Source organism: Leptodactylus fuscus, chromosome 3 (assembly GCF_031893055.1).
Source record: "Leptodactylus fuscus isolate aLepFus1 chromosome 3, aLepFus1.hap2, whole genome shotgun sequence".
NCBI lineage: Eukaryota > Metazoa > Chordata > Amphibia > Anura > Leptodactylidae > Leptodactylus > Leptodactylus fuscus.
Genome location: NC_134267.1, coordinates 182,539,317 through 182,555,457, shown reverse-complemented (window position 1 = coordinate 182,555,457; position 16,141 = coordinate 182,539,317). Strand labels below are relative to the sequence as shown.

Genomic DNA, 16,141 nt, shown 5'->3' with positions numbered 1-16,141 from the left:
CTGGGCTGTTTAGAGGCTCCCTCCACCATGAATTGGTCCAAACTGGGGTTTTTAGAGGCTCCCTCCACCATGAATTGGTCCAAACTGGGCTGTTTAGATGCTCCCTCCACCATGAATTGGTCCAAATTGGGGTTTTTAGAGGCTCTCTCCACCATGAATTTGCCCAAATTGGCCTGTTTAGAGGCTCCCTCCACCATGAATTGGTCCAAACTGGGGTTTTTAGAGGCTCTCTCCACCATGAATTGGTCCAAACTGGGCTGTTTAGAGGCTCCCTCCACCATGAATTGGTCCAAACTGGGGTTTTTAGAGGCTCCCTCCACCATGAATTGGTCCAAACTGGGCTGTTTAGAGGCTCCCTCCACCATGAATTGGTCCAAACTGGGGTTTTTAGAGCCTCCCTCCTCCATGAATTTGCCCAAACTGGCCTGTTTAGAGGCTCCCTCCACCATGAATTGGTCCAAACTGGGGTTTTTAGAGGCTCTCTCCACCATGAATTGGTCCAAACTGGGCTGGTTAGAGGCTCCCTCCACCATGAATTTGCCCAAACTGGCCTGTTTAGAGGCTCCCTCCACCATGAATTTGCCCAAACTGGCCTGTTTAGAGGCTCCCTCCACCATGAATTGGTCCAAACTGGGGTTTTTAGAGGCTCCCTCCACCATGAATTGGTCCAAACTGGGGTTTTTAGAGGCTCCCTCCACCATGAATTTGCCCAAACTGGGCTGTTTAGAGGCTCCCTCCACCATGAATTTGCCCAAACTGGGCTGTTTAGAGGCTCCCTCCATCATGAATTGGTCCAAACTGGGGTTTTTAGAGGCTCCCTCCACCATGAATTGGTCCAAACTGGGGTTTTTAGAGGCTCCCTCCACCATGAATTGGTCCAAACTGGGCTGTTTAGAGGCTCCCTCCACCATGAATTGGTCCAAACTGGGGTTTTTAGAGGCTCCCTCCACCATGAATTTGCCCAAACTGGCCTGTTTAGAGGCTCCCTCCACCATGAATTGGTCCAAACTGGGGTTTTTAGAGGCTCTCTCCACCATGAATTGGTCCAAACTGGGCTGGTTAGAGGCTCCCTCCACCATGAATTTGCCCAAACTGGGCTGTTTAGAGGCTCCCTCCACCATGAATTTGCCCAAACGGCCTGTTTAGAGGCTCCCTCCACCATGAATTGGTCCAAACTGGGGTTTTTAGAGGCTCTCTCCACCATGAATTGGTCCAAACTGGGCTGTTTAGAGGCTCCCTCCACCATGAATTGGTCCAAATTGGGGTTTTTAGAGGCTCCCTCCACCATGAATTTGCCCAAATTGGCCTGTTTAGAGGCTCCCTCCACCATGAATTGGTCCAAACTGGGGTTTTTAGAGGCTCTCTCCACCATGAATTGGTCCAAACTGGGCTGTTTAGAGGCTCCCTCCACCATGAATTGGTCCAAACTGGGGTTTTTAGAGGCTCCCTCCACCATGAATTGGTCCAAACTGGGCTGTTTAGAGGCTCCCTCCACCATGAATTGGTCCAAACTGGGGTTTTTAGAGGCTCCCTCCACCATGAATTTGCCCAAACTGGCCTGTTTAGAGGCTCCCTCCACCATGAATTGGTCCAAACTGGGGTTTTTAGAGGCTCTCTCCACCATGAATTGGTCCAAACTGGGCTGGTTAGAGGCTCCCTCCACCATGAATTTGCCCATACTGGCCTGTTTAGAGGCTCCCTCCACCATGAATTTGCCCAAACTGGCCTGTTTAGAGGCTCCCTCCACCATGAATTGGTCCAAACTGGGGTTTTTAGAGGCTCCCTCCACCATGAATTGGTCCAAACTGGGGTTTTTAGAGGCTCCCTCCACCATGAATTTGCCCAAACTGGGTTGTTTAGAGGCTCCCTCCACCATGAATTTGCCCAAACTGGGCTGTTTAGAGGCTCCCTCCATCACGAATTGGTCCAAACTGGGGTTTTTAGAGGCTCCCTCCACCATGAATTGGTCCAAACTGGGGTTTTTAGAGGCTCCCTCCACCATGAATTGGTCCAAACTGGGCTGTTTAGAGGCTCCCTCCACCATGAATTGGTCCAAACTGGGGTTTTTAGAGGCTCCCTCCACCATGAATTTGCCCAAACTGGCCTGTTTAGAGGCTCCCTCCACCATGAATTTGCCCAAACTGGCCTGTTTAGAGGCTCCCTCCACCATGAATTGGTCCAAACTGGGGTTTTTAGAGGCTCTCTCCACCATGAATTGGTCCAAACTGGGCTGTTTAGAGGCTCCCTCCATCATGAATTGGTCCAAACTGGGGTTTTTAGAGGCTCCCTCCACCATGAATTGGTCCAAACTGGGGTTTTTAGAGGCTCCCTCCACCATGAATTGGTCCAAACTGGGGTTTTTAGAGGCTCCCTCCACCATGAATTTGCCCAAACTGGGCTGTTTAGAGGCTCCCTCCACCATGAATTTTGCCCAAACTGGGCTGTTTAGAGGCTCCCTCCATCATGAATTGGTCCAAACTGGGGTTTTTAGAGGCTCCCTCCACCATGAATTGGTCCAAACTGGGGTTTTTAGAGGCTCCCTCCACCATGAATTGGTCCAAACTGGGCTGTTTAGAGGCTCCCTCCACCATGAATTGGTCCAAACTGGGGTTTTTAGAGGCTCCCTCCACCATGAATTGGTCCAAACGGGGGTTTTTAGAGGCTCTCTCCACCATGAATTGGTCCAAACTGGGCTGTTTAGAGGCTCCCTCCATCATGAATTGGTCCAAACTGGGGTTTTTAGAGGCTCCCTCCACCATGAATTGGTCCAAACTGGGGTTTTTAGAGGCTCCCTCCACCATGAATTGGTCCAAACTGGGTTTTTTAGAGGCTCCCTCCACCATGAATTGGTCCAAACTGGGGTTTTTAGAGGCTCCCTCCACCATGAATTTGCCCAAACTCTGCTGGTTAGAGGCTCAATCCACCCTGATTTTCAAAACAAATGTTGGTGCCAACCTCAACTTACTACAAGGGCCAAATTCACTGCTGGTGACAAGCTCTCCTCACTGCAAGTGCCAAATACACATGTTTCAAGGTGTTTTCCTACTGTCAGAGAGGTGGTATTGAGTGTGTAAAGTGTGTAGTTGTTAGGCTGTGATGTTGGGGTAATAGAGGGTCTTTGGTGTGTTAGATGCCCCCAGACATGCTTCCCCTGCTGTCCCAGTGTCATTCCAGAGGTGTTGGCATCATTTCCTGGGGTGTCATAGTGGACTTGGTGACCCTCCAGACACGGATTTGGGTTTCCCCCTTAACGAGTATCTGTTCCCCATAGACTATAATGGGGTTCGAAACCCGTTCGAACACACGAACATTGAGCGGCTGTTCGAATCGAATTTCGAACCTCGAACATTTTAGTGTTCGCTCATCTCTAATTACTATCATAAATCTTTTAAAAAATTCCATTACAAGAAACAGATATTGCCAGCAACCTTCTGGATGCCATTGCATCTATGCAAATCTCCTGGCACACCCGGATGAAAAATTGAATATGAAGTAGAAGTCAGTCAATTTCTTGGTAATCTTGCCTGCAGGGGTTTAGTAGAAGCGGAAGTTTACTTACCTTTGTCAACAAATGTGACATTGTAGCTTCTGTAATACTGGGGAAGTGCAATGTACCAGGGCTGGCTGCTTATAACCTGATATATACACTGACCTGTCAGCACTAATCCAGAACAATGAAGCTGCTAGGAACGTGTCTCCTCTGTCTCTGGTACATAGGAAATGCTGTAGGGGAAGACAGAAGATACTACTTTGCAATTCATGAACGCAAATGGAATTATGCTTACACTGGCAAAAATATCATTTCTGGAAAATCCATAGCTGAGGATGAGTAAGTATAAAATATTATGTTTGCTGTTAAATAGAAAAAGCAAATGTAAACTCATTCTTCAGTTCACATCAGTATGTCAATGTAACTATCTGTGTGTCTATACAACAAATAGTCTTCTGAAGATGGTATGAGATTTCAAAAATTCTTAAAACGCATTTATATACATTTATATAATATTTCCTCATGTATATGCACTTGTATAATGTATGTGATCATGATTACTTTAAAGCATACCTAACCTTTATAGAGAGTCTGGCAGCAGTAACTTTATTATAAACCTAATCCCATTAACTTGTAGAGGGGATTCTACAGTTTCCAAATATGTCCCGGATGTTCAGCTTTGGGGCCCCATTTTCATGCAACTTTTTATTCATATACCAATAAGGGGGTAGTACTGTGCCCTGGAATCTAGTGCTGAAACCAAATCCCAGGGAAGCTAAGACATGTCCTAATGCAATGTTCCTCCATGAATAAAGGGGTGATTTATACAAATTGTGGTTCCAAAGCTGAATAACATATTGGGCATCTTTGGAAACTGTGGAAACCCCACTACAAGGCGCTGTGATTCCATTTATAGACAATGTACTGTTAACAGATTCCCTATAACCTCCTACAGTGATATTAAAATTGCAAACACCATTCAGACAATATCATTTATTTTTATAGATTTTTTGCAGATTTTGAATTAATGGCTTAAATAAATATTTCTGACACATAACTCTGCCTATGTGCATTGTAAGCCTTTAGCAATCTAACTCATTTTAACCTTAAAATAGTAACATTGTACTCCCCCTCGGTTTTCCAACATTCATCATTTTCTAAATTTTATAATGTAGCAGAGTTAACCCAAACTTCTGTAATTGGTTAAACCGCTGCAGTGTAATATCTTATCACAGAAGACAATAAAAAGCAATTAAAACTAATTAAGATATGTTTATGTCAGGCATGGTCACTGAATAGGGATATATATATATATATATATATATATATATATATATATATATATATATATATATATATATACTTTTTGTTGTTTTTCTACTTTCGCACAATGAACCCTTTTTTCAGAAATTGATCTTAATTTGTTTTCGTGTTTGGAGAACACAAGCTTCACGTCTATAGGTATAAAGATATAGCAATTACAAGTGTGGAGTGTCCAGACATACAATAAATCAAACATATAGAAAGAGACAAATGGAGAGGTGTGGAGGGGGGGAGGTTAGAATACAGCAGAGAGGAAGTGGGGTACAGGTCGGTCCTCACGTCGGCGTTAGCGTTTTAGTCATGTGGGAAAGAAAGCAGGTCCAGAGGCATACTTCATAGGCAATTGAAAATTGAAATTCTTTTTGAGAGGTGAATTGAATAGAACAATTCTGGCAACTGAATTTCAAGATTCATGACAATTATCATGTACTAATCTCATTTTCTGGGATGTTACTGGTGTGACAATACTAATTGGGTTCGTTAATAATAATAATAATAATAATAATAATATAATAATATATAACTGTGATTCTGCTGCTATCTCTCGCAGAATGTGTTGATCATGGATGGTTTGGTGTATGTTCGGCTGTAAAAATGGATAAGAGGGTCTGCAGGGCCTCACTTGTCTCTTACAATAGACTTTGAGTCATGAGTGACTGCCATTCTATTGAATCTCCTAATGGTGATGGCTGAGTGGAACACGACATTGGGTCAGACTCCCACCAATCTAGAATTTACCTCCTTTCCAGTGAATAGAAGAATGAATGCCTTTAACTAGGTTATCCTACTAACTCATGTGATGATGGATCAACTGTACATTGCATAAATATCAATGTATGCAGCAACCATATGCCTATAAGGGTCAGTCCATTGGACATTGTACTTGGAGCTATTCTCAACCAGAACTATTGCGTCTATGTAGAATAACTATGTATTAGGGCACTATAAGAGATCGCCACACAGAGTAGACTTACCTCCATAGCACAGAGGTGTACTGTGTGTCTACATACAGCTTTTCTGTCTGCGTGAATCCGCATCCCCTCATCCTCATCCCATCCTGCTAGCCATCTCTTTTAACTAAATTGTAGATATGTAATCTATGAAATATCCAGTTCCCTTCCAAAATCCTGGCAACTCTCAATGCTCTTGTTAGTAGTTCTGACACAGTTTAATAAAATGTGGTCTTCTGTCTATGCAGGCATGCCAAGATCTATCTTGAGTCTGGCCCCACTAGAATAGGCAAGGTCTATGTGAAAGCTATGTACTCGCAATACACAAATGATTCATACACAGAAGAAATCATGAAACCGGACTGGATGGGATTAATGGGCCCAATGATAACAGCGGAAGTTGGTGACAAAATCATTCTTCATTTACACAACAATGCTACCAGACCTTACTCCGTACATCCACATGCAGTGCAATACAAAAAGGATGGTGAAGGTAAACTTGTTCCTATTTTGTGGACTGTTCATACAAAGTAAAATATAGAATGCTAAAAATAATATATACATTATTAATAATCATTCTTGGACTTTTAATATTTTCAGAATGAAAATTAAAGAATGTATTTTCTTAAGTGGATATTTATATGATAATGGAATGAATCCTTTCCTGACTTGGGCTCTTGTACATTGTAACACAAAGCAGGGGAAAGGAATTATAGAAGTTTCAAGCATCATGACAAGATACAGTAGGAGAGAGCCCTGTAAGATATTGCATTGCCAAAAATGTCTACATTTCTAATTCTGGTCATGTAGAAGGGTTGCCTTTTATTCCTGCTGACATTCTGATCATTGCTATCATGATTTCTTGCCTCCAATTCTGGGTCTGAACATATGCAATATCCTTATTCATGTTTCATACAAGGGAATTGCTATTACATCTGCAGAGTATGCTTTATCCGGTTTACCGGCAGTATGCACTTTGGGTTGCTCTATTAGACATTCAAAAGATGCTTTCTGCCACGTCTTATAAATCAGTCACCAATAAATTTTAATATCCTTAGAACAATTGCAAAAATTTGCTGTTTCCCAGTCAAATCTCTTAACCTTCCTTTCTAGTGCGTTTGGAAGCCCCCAAGTTAGACTTTTCATTTCTCCTATTAAATATACTGAGCTGATAAATAAGAATCACTTTTAGCTAGAGTTAGCAGCATGTGAAACATCTGGTATCCATAGAAATCAATGGTAACCCGTTCAATATGAGATACCCATCAACACGTTTATTAGCCTCTAATATACATTATTAGTGTTTCACCTTTTAAATTCCTCCAATATGAGTGTAGGGGGTCGCATGGTGATACTGTGGCCCCAGCCCAAGTCTGTCTCTTTGGCCGAGCAATATGTTGTATTGATTCCATGTATGCATTCTGTTATATTCTGCTGTCTGTATGTCCAGTTTGGTAGTTCTGAGTTTTATCTTTTGAGCATGTATGCTAATCAGTTGTTTTATGCCACAGTCTTTGTCTATCCCTTTGTACGCTTTTCCCCTCATGTCTATTTTTATCTCTGTTTCGCTGTGTTATGTGCTTGGGCCTGGACTTTCTTCAATGGATTGCTATATACTTATAGTCTTTGGACTTTCTGTAGTACAATTCTACATATATATAGCCTTTGGGTTTTCTGAAGTATAAATCTACCTGAGGTTTCTGTTTCTAGTCTCTGTCCTGGTTTTAGTCTCTGGACACATTATGTATTTTATCTGGTTTCTGTGTTGCTCTACTTGGTCAGCTGTTACCAAACTGGGACCCCTAAGCAAACAGCCTGGTGGGCTCCCTGCAGAAAAGACGTGATGATCACTGTTAGATGGCGAAGACTGGGGAGTCTGCTAGGATGACACCCTGAGAGGCGGCCCCAAGCCAAACCAGTTTGGTAGCAAAGCAGTTCCACAATCTTCTGCCCCTGGCAACTACATTCATTAAATTACTGTATCTTGATGTAGTAACCGGAAGTCAAATGAGATTCCTATGGAATTACTGCATGTTAATTGTCTAATTATAGCATAATAACTAAGCAGTATTACATTACCAGCATACCCTACTTTATTCATATCAGTAAGATGGATTATAGCACTCCAAATCCATCTAAAGAGAAGGGGGAAAAGAGTGCAGGAGGCTCGATGTGTAATGACTATAGATGAGTGAGTAGTGAAATATTCAAGATTCGATATTCGTTTCGAGTAGCGCCTCAATATTCGACTACTCGATCGAATATCGAATCCCATTATAGTCTATGGGAAAAATGCTCGTTTCAGGGGAAACCACTATTCGACTAAAGGAGAGTCACCAAGTCCACGAGTAGCAGGAGGAGAGTGTTGAGGAGGAGCGCTGTGCGCCGTGTCCTACTCCTTCCACTTTGCTTTTTAGGGCCGGTTCACATTAGCGCTTGCCTCCCATCCGGAAGGAGTCCACAGGAGGACCCCCCCCCCCCCCCGAATGGAATATCAGCGCAAGTGCTGGACAGTTAAGCACACAGCCCCATAGCATATAATGGGCTCCGTGTGCTTGCCGCACACTGCTCGCATTCGTACCAGAACCAGCTTTGTTTTTTATTTGATCAGATTTTTTGTCTAAAATCTGAAAAATGGACCAACCACAGACAGCACTCCATCCACAGGGTGGGCTGCTGTCTGTGAATAGTATATATAGCACAGAAATCACACTTCTGCAAAAGGCTACTGTGAAGTGGAGAGGGGTATAGTGTGGGAGAAGCGCTATTTTTCCCCAAGACTGTTGCAGTATTCACAGGTATTTAGTTTGTAGGTCCTGGACTGGAGTAAAGTTCGGGCCAGTCCTGCAGGGCAATCCATTCCAGTCTTGGGAATAGACCAGCAGAGCCCTGTAAGTAGCACAGGTGGGCTGGTTAGTGAGAGGGAGAGGAGAGAGACTGAAAGACTGACACAGTCAACCAGCCTGAGAAAGCTCTGCCCAAAAAGGATGCTGTTAAAGTGCCGGGTATGTGCACCCCTTGTTTACTTGTAAACCCTGTTTTGTTAGGAGGTCAACAGTAGGCTGACCCCCGGTTAGTGAGGGAAGAAATTGTTTAGTAAGCCGCCGGAGAGGCGTAGGCCTTTATTTTCATTTGTTTGTTTTGACATGCTGAGCTGCTGAGCAGCACTACCTGTACCTGTAAGCTTGTCTGCTGCAATAAAGACTGCTGTTGGGAAAGAAACCAGAGCTTCTGAATCCCCCGTACATCACACTATGTTCATGTCTACATCTGCAGAGTCTCCAAAAATCAACATAGGAATAAGTCCTGCATGGAGGGTTCTCCATTCTATCAGTGTTTCAGTCCATTGCAATGATACTATGATGAATCAGAGCAATGGACTTTAATGATGGCAGTGTGAATGTAGACATAGACACAGACAGAAAGAGACACAGACAGACAGAGAGAGAGACACACACATAGACACAGAGACAGAGAGAGAGAGACACACACACAGAGACAGAGAGAGAGACACACAGAGAGAGAGAGACACACACACAGAGACAGAGAGAGAGACATACACACACACAGAGAGACACACACGCACGCATGCACACACACTCCAGACCAGACCAGCCCCCTTAAATAGGGAAGGGGTGCTCACATGGGGTGCTGCCCATGCCAAGCTTACATATTGGTCGACACCCTAGTCAGTCAGACAGTCGACCACGCCCGGCTGCTGCAAAGGGAATTGACCCTATGACTGCTGGACTGCGTAGTGGAACAGGTTGCGACTTTGATGTTATTGCCGCACCTGCTGCACAGTCCTAACACTGCAGCATCTTAGGGGTTGTTTAATATCGGGGCCATGTTGCTTCTCTGGAATTGCTCAGAGTATTGCCTGATGTTTATGACTACATTAGTAAAGCACAATTATTCAGAACACACAATATATTCTTTAGTCTGCTTATTAGAGATGAGCGAACACTAAAATGTTCGAGGTTCGAAATTCGAATCGAACAGCCGCTCACTGTTCGTGTGTTCGAACGGGTTTCGAACCCCATTATAGTCTATGGGGAACAGATACACGTTAAGGGGGAAACCCAAATCCGTATCTGGAGGGTCACCAAGTCCACTATGACACCACAGGAAATGATGCCAACACCTCTGGAATGACACTGGGACAGCAGGGGAAGCATGTCTGGGGGCATCTAACACACCAAAGACCCTCTATTACCCCAACATCACAGCCTAACAACTACACACTTTACACACTCAATACCACCTCTCTGACAGTAGGAAAACACCTTGAAACATGTGTATTTGGCACTTGCAGTGAGGAGAGCTTGTCACCAGCAGTGAATTTGGCCCTTGTAGTAAGTTGAGGTTGGCACCAACATTTGTTTTGAAAATCAGGGTGGATTGAGCCTCTAACCAGCAGAGTTTGGGCAAATTCATGGTGGAGGGAGTCTCTAAAAACCCCAGTTTGGACCAATTCATGGTGGAGGGAGCCTCTAAAAACCCCAGTTTGGACCAATTCATGGTGGAGGGAGCCTCTAAAAAACCCAGTTTGGACCAATTCATGGTGGAGGGAGCCTCTAAACAGCCCAGTTTGGACCAATTCATGGTGGAGGGAGCCTCTAACCAGCAGAGTTGTGGGAAAGCAGGGTGGAGGGAGCCTCTAAACAGCCCAGTTTGGACCAATTCATGGTGGAGGGAGCCTCTAAAAACCCCAATTTGGACCAATTCATGGTGGAGGGAGCCTCTAACCAGCCCAGTTTGGACCAATTCATGGTGGAGGGAGCCTCTAAAAACCCCAATTTGGACCAATTCATGGTGGAGGGAGCCTCTAAACAGCCCAGTTTGGGCAAATTCATGGTGGAGGGAGCCTCTAAAAACCCCAGTTTGGACCAATTCATGGTGGAGGGAGCCTCTAAAAAACCCAGTTTGGACCAATTCATGGTGGAGGGAGCCTCTAACCAGCCCAGTTTGGACCAATTCATGGTGGAGGGAGCCTCTAAAAACCCCAGTTTGGACCAATTCATGGTGGAGGGAGCCTCTAACCAGCCCAGTTTGGACCAATTCATGGTGGAGGGAGCCTCTAACCAGCCCAGTTTGGACCAATTCATGGTGGAGGGAGCCTCTAAAAACCCCAGTTTGGACCAATTCATGGTGGAGGGAGCCTCTAACCAGCCCAGTTTGGACCAATTCATGGTGGAGGGAGCCTCTAACCAGCCCAGTTTGGACCAATTCATGGTGGAGGGAGCCTCTAACCAGCCCAGTTTTGGCAAATTCATGGTGGAGGGAGCCTCTAAAAACCCCAATTTGGACCAATTCATGGTGGAGGGAGCCTCTAAACAGCCCAGTTTGGGCAAATTCATGGTGGAGGGAGCCTCTAAAAACCCCAGTTTGGACCAATTCATGGTGGAGGGAGCCTCTAACCAGCCCAGTTTGGACCAATTCATGGTGGAGGGAGCCTCTAAAAACCCCAGTTTGGACCAATTCATGGTGGAGGGAGCCTCTAAACAGCCCAGTTTGGACCAATTCATGGTGGAGGGAGCCTCTAAAAACCCCAATTTGGACCAATTCATGGTGGAGGGAGACTCTAACCAGCCCAGTTTGGGCAAATTCATGGTGGAGGGAGCCTCTAAAAACCCCAGTTTGGACCAATTCATGCTGGAGGGAGCCTCTAAAAACCCCAGTTTGGACCAATTCATGGTGGAGGGAGCCTCTAAAAACCCCAGTTTGGACCAATTCATGGTGGAGGAAGCCTCTAAAAAACCCAGTTTGGACCAATTCATGGTGGAGGGAGCCTCTAACCAGCCCAGTTTGGACCAATTCATGGTGGAGGGAGCCTCTAAACAGCCCAGTTTGGGCAAATTCATGGTGGAGGGAGCCTCTAACCAGCCCAGTTTGGACCAATTCATGGTGGAGGGAGCCTCTAAAAACCCCAGTTTGGACCAATTCATGGTGGAGGGAGCCTCTAAACAGCCCAGTTTGGACCAATTCATGGTGGAGGGAGCCTCTAAAAACCCCAATTTGGACCAATTCATGGTGGAGGGAGCCTCTAACCAGCCCAGTGTGGGCAAATTCATGGTGGAGGGAGCCTCTAAAAAACCCAGTTTGGACCAATTCATGGTGGAGGGAGCCTCTAAACAGCCAAGTTTTGGGAAATTCATGGTGGAGGGAGCCTCTAACCAGCCCAGTTTGGACCAATTCATGGTGGAGGGAGCCTCTAACCAGCCCAGTTTGGGCAAATTCATGGTGGAGGGAGCCTCTAAAAACCCCAGTTTGGACCAATTCATGCTGGAGGGAGCCTCTAAAAACCCCAGTTTGGACCAATTCATGCTGGAGGGAGCCTCTAAACAGCCCAGTTTGGGCAAATTCATGGTGGAGGGAGCCTCTAAAAACCCCAGTTTGGACCAATTCATGGTGGAGGGAGCCTCTAAAAACCCCAATTTGGACCAATTCATGGTGGAGGGAGCCTCTAAACAGCCCAGTTTGGGCAAATTCATGGTGGAGGGAGCCTCTAAAAACCCCAGTTTGGACCAATTCATGGTGGAGGGAGCCTCTAAAAACCCCAGTTTGGACCAATTCATGGTGGAGGGAGCCTCTAAAAAACCCAGTTTGGACCAATTCATGGTGGAGGGAGCCTCTAAACAGCCCAGTTTGGGCAAATTCATGGTGGAGGGAGCCTCTAAAAACCCCAGTTTGGACCAATTCATGGTGGAGGGAGCCTCTAAAAACCCCAGTTTGGACCAATTCATGGTGGAGGGAGCCTCTAAAAACCCCAGTTTGGACCAATTCATGGTGGAGGGAGCCTCTAAACAGCCCAGTTTGGACCAATTCATGGTGGAGGGAGCCTCTAAAAACCCCAATTTGGACCAATTCATGGTGGAGGGAGCCTCTAACCAGCCCAGTTTGGACCAATTCATGGTGGAGGGAGCCTCTAACCAGCCCAGTTTGGACCAATTCATGGTGGAGGGAGCCTCTAAAAACCCCAGTTTGGACCAATTCATGGTGGAGGGAGCCTCTAAACAGCCCAGTTTGGACCAATTCATGGTGGAGGGAGCCTCTAAAAACCCCAATTTGGACCAATTCATGGTGGAGGGAGCCTCTAACCAGCCCAGTTTGGACCAATTCATGGTGGAGGGAGCCTCTAACCAGCCCAGTTTGGGCAAATTCATGGTGGAGGGAGCCTCTAAACAGCCCAGTTTTGGCAAATTCATGGTGGAGGGAGCCTCTAAAAACCCCAGTTTGGACCAATTCAATGTGGAGGGAGCCTCTAACCAGCCCAGTTTGGGCAAATTCATGGTGGAGGGAGCCTCTAACCAGCAGAGTTGTGGGAAAGCAGGGTGGAGGGAGCCTCTAACCAGCAGAGTTGGTGGAAATCAGGGTGGAGGGAGCCTCTAACCAGCAGAGTTGGGGGAAATCATGTTGGAGGGAGCCTAGTATTAGCAGAATTGTGCAACACTTATGGTGGATGAGTATGAGGATGCGGAGGAATTGGAGAGGTTGAGTACAGACATGGAGTTTCATGTTGGGGTGCTTGACACAGGTGGGCACAAAAATGAAGGCTCTATCCAGTGGTGGTTCATTTTTATCAAAGTGAGCCGGTCGGCACTCTCAGCTGACAGACGGGTGCGCTTGTCAGTGATGATGCCACCGGCTGCACTGAACACCCTCTCAGATAGGACGCTGGCGGCAGGACAGCACAGCACCTCCAAGGCATATAGGGCAAGTTCAAGCCACAGGTCCAACTTCGACACCCAATACGTGTAGGGCGCAGAGGGGTCGGAGAGGACAGGGCTGTGGTCGGAAAGGTATTCCCGCAACATGCACCTATACTTCTCACGCCTGGTGACACTAGGACCCTCTGTGGCGGCACTTTGGCGAGGGGGTGCCATCAAGGTGTCCCAGACCTTAGACAGTGTGCCCCTCGTTTGTGTGGACCGGTGAGAACTTGGTTGCCTACTGGAGGAACTGCCCTCCCTGCCGCCAACGTCACATGCTGGAAACATCTCCATCATATTCTGCACCAATTGCCTGTGGCAAGCATTGATGCGATTGGCCCTCCCCTCTACCGGAATAAAAGACGAGATGTTGTTTTTATACCGGGGGTCAAGGATAGCAAAGATCCAGTACTGGTTGTCCTCCATGATTTTGACAATACGCTTGTCGGTTGTAAAGCACCCCAACATGAACTCAGCCATGTCTGCCACAGTGTTAGTTGGCATGACTCCTCTGGCCCCACCGGAAAGTTCAATCTCCATTTCCTCCTCATCCTCCATGTCTACCCATCCGCGCTGCAACAATGGGACGATTCGAAGTTGCCCGGAAGCCTCCTGTATCACCATCACATCATCGGACAACTCTTCTTCCTCCTCCTCCTCCTCCTCCTCCTCCTCCATTAAACGCGATGAAGCGGACAGATGTGTGGACCTACTCTCCAGCTGTGACGGATCGGATGCTATCCCTGACTCCTCTGTGTGATCTGAGTTATCCCTGATGTCAATCAGGGATTCTCTCAGAACACACAAGAGCGGGATTGTAAGGCTCACCATCGCATCCTCAGAGCTCACCCTCCTTGTGGACTCCTCAAACACCCGTAGGATGTCACAAAGGTCTCTCATCCATGGCCACTCATGGATGAGAAACTGAGGCAGCTGACTTTGTGGCACCCTAGGGTTTTGTAGCTGGTATTCCATCAAAGGTCTCTGCTGCTCAACCACTCTATTCAACATCTGAAACGTTGAGTTCCAGCGTGTGGGGACGTCGCACAAAAGCCGGTGTTGTGGCACATGCAGGCGTTGCTGGAGAGATTTTAAGCTAGCAGCGGCTACTGTCGACTTGCGAAAGTGGGCGCACATGCGCCGCACTTTCACCAGTAGCTCTGGAACATTGGGGTAGCTCTTTAGGAAACGTTGCACCACTAGGTTGAAGACGTGGGCCAGGCATGGAACATGTTGGAGTCCGGCAAGCTCCAGAGCTGCTACCAGGTTCCGGCCGTTATCACAAACGACCATGCCTGGGCCCAGGTGCAGCGGCTCAAACCATATTGCCGTCTCATCGAGGAGGGCATCCCTCACCTCGGAGGCAGTGTGCTGTCTGTCCCCCAAGCTGATCAGCTTCAGCACAGCCTGCTGACGTCTACCAACGCCAGTGCTGCAACGTTTCCAACTCGTAGCTGGGGTCAATCTAACAGCGGAGGAGGAGGCGGTGGCGGAGGAGGAGGCGGTGGCGGAGGAGGAGGCGGTAGAGGAGGAGGAGGAGGGGGGTGTTCTTCTCGTGTCCCTGCCAGGAATGTTAGGCGGGGAGACGAGGTACACCGGGCCAGTTTGGGAAGCAGTCCCAGCCTCAACTACATTCACCCAGTGTGCCGTCAGTGAAATGTAGCGTCCCTGTCCGCATGCACTTGTCCACGCGTCGGTGGTCAAGTGGACCTTTGTGCAAAGCGCGGAACTAAGGGCCCGCCTGATGTTGAGTGACACGTGCTGGTGCAAGGCGGGGACGGCACACCGGGAGAAGTAGTGACGGCTAGGGACGGCATAGCGAGGTGCCGCAGTTGCCATCAGGTCCAGGAAGGCGGGAGTTTCAACAAGCCGGAACGCCAACATCTCCTGGGCCAGCAGTTTAGCGATGTTGGCGTTCAAGGCTTGCGCGTGTGGGTGGTTAGCAGTGTATTTCTGCCGCCGCTCCAATGTCTGAGAGATGGTGGGTTGTTGTAAAGAAGCGCCTGATGGTGCCTTTGATGGTGCAGGAGAAGGAGATAAGACAGGAACAGGGGAGGATGAGGGAGAAGTCAACAAAGTGGCGGAGGCAGATGAAGTGGTGTCCTGGCTCGTCCTCTGGAGTGCATCGCCAGCACAATCAGCAGTGGCAGTGGCAGAGGCAGTGGCAGAGGCAGTGGCAGTGGCGTGAACGGCAGGCGGCCTTTGTCCTGCCGTTGCTGCCTGCCACTGATTCCAGTGCTTGGATTCCAAATGACGGCGCATTGAAGTGGTGGACAGGTTGCTCTTCTCAGAGCCCCTAATCAATTTCGAGAGGCAAATTGTGCAGACAACACTATATCTGTCCTCGGCGCATTCCTTGAAAAAACTCCACACCTTCGAGAAACGTGCCCTCGAGGTGGGAGTTTTTCGGGGCTGGGTACGAACTGGAACATCTTGGGAGATTCCGGGTGTGGCCTGGCTTCGCCTAAGCTGCTGACCTCTGCCTCTGCCTCTAGCTACCCTTTTTGGTGCTGCACTTGCCTCAACATCCACACTACTTTCCCCGCTTAACATCCCCCCTGTCCAGGTCGGGTCAGTGTCCTCATCATCCACCACTTCCTCTTCCAACTCCTGTCTCATCTCCTCCTCCTGCACAATGCGCCGGTCAACTGGATGCCCTGACGGCA

The 16,141-nt window shown here is 47.3% G+C and overlaps 1 protein-coding gene across 1 annotated transcript in view; it reads left to right on the top strand.

Annotated features, from left to right (window-relative positions):
* Nucleotides 1–3,674: 3,674 nt before the first annotated feature.
* LOC142196759 (ceruloplasmin-like) overlaps nt 3,675–16,141 on the top strand; it is a 59,143-nt gene continuing 46,676 nt past the window's right edge. Inside the window, exons 1-2 of the mRNA XM_075266732.1 lie at nt 3,675–3,829; nt 6,012–6,256. Coding sequence (XP_075122833.1) covers nt 3,675–3,829; nt 6,012–6,256 — 400 coding nt within the window. The remainder of the gene's footprint in view (nt 3,830–6,011; nt 6,257–16,141) is intronic.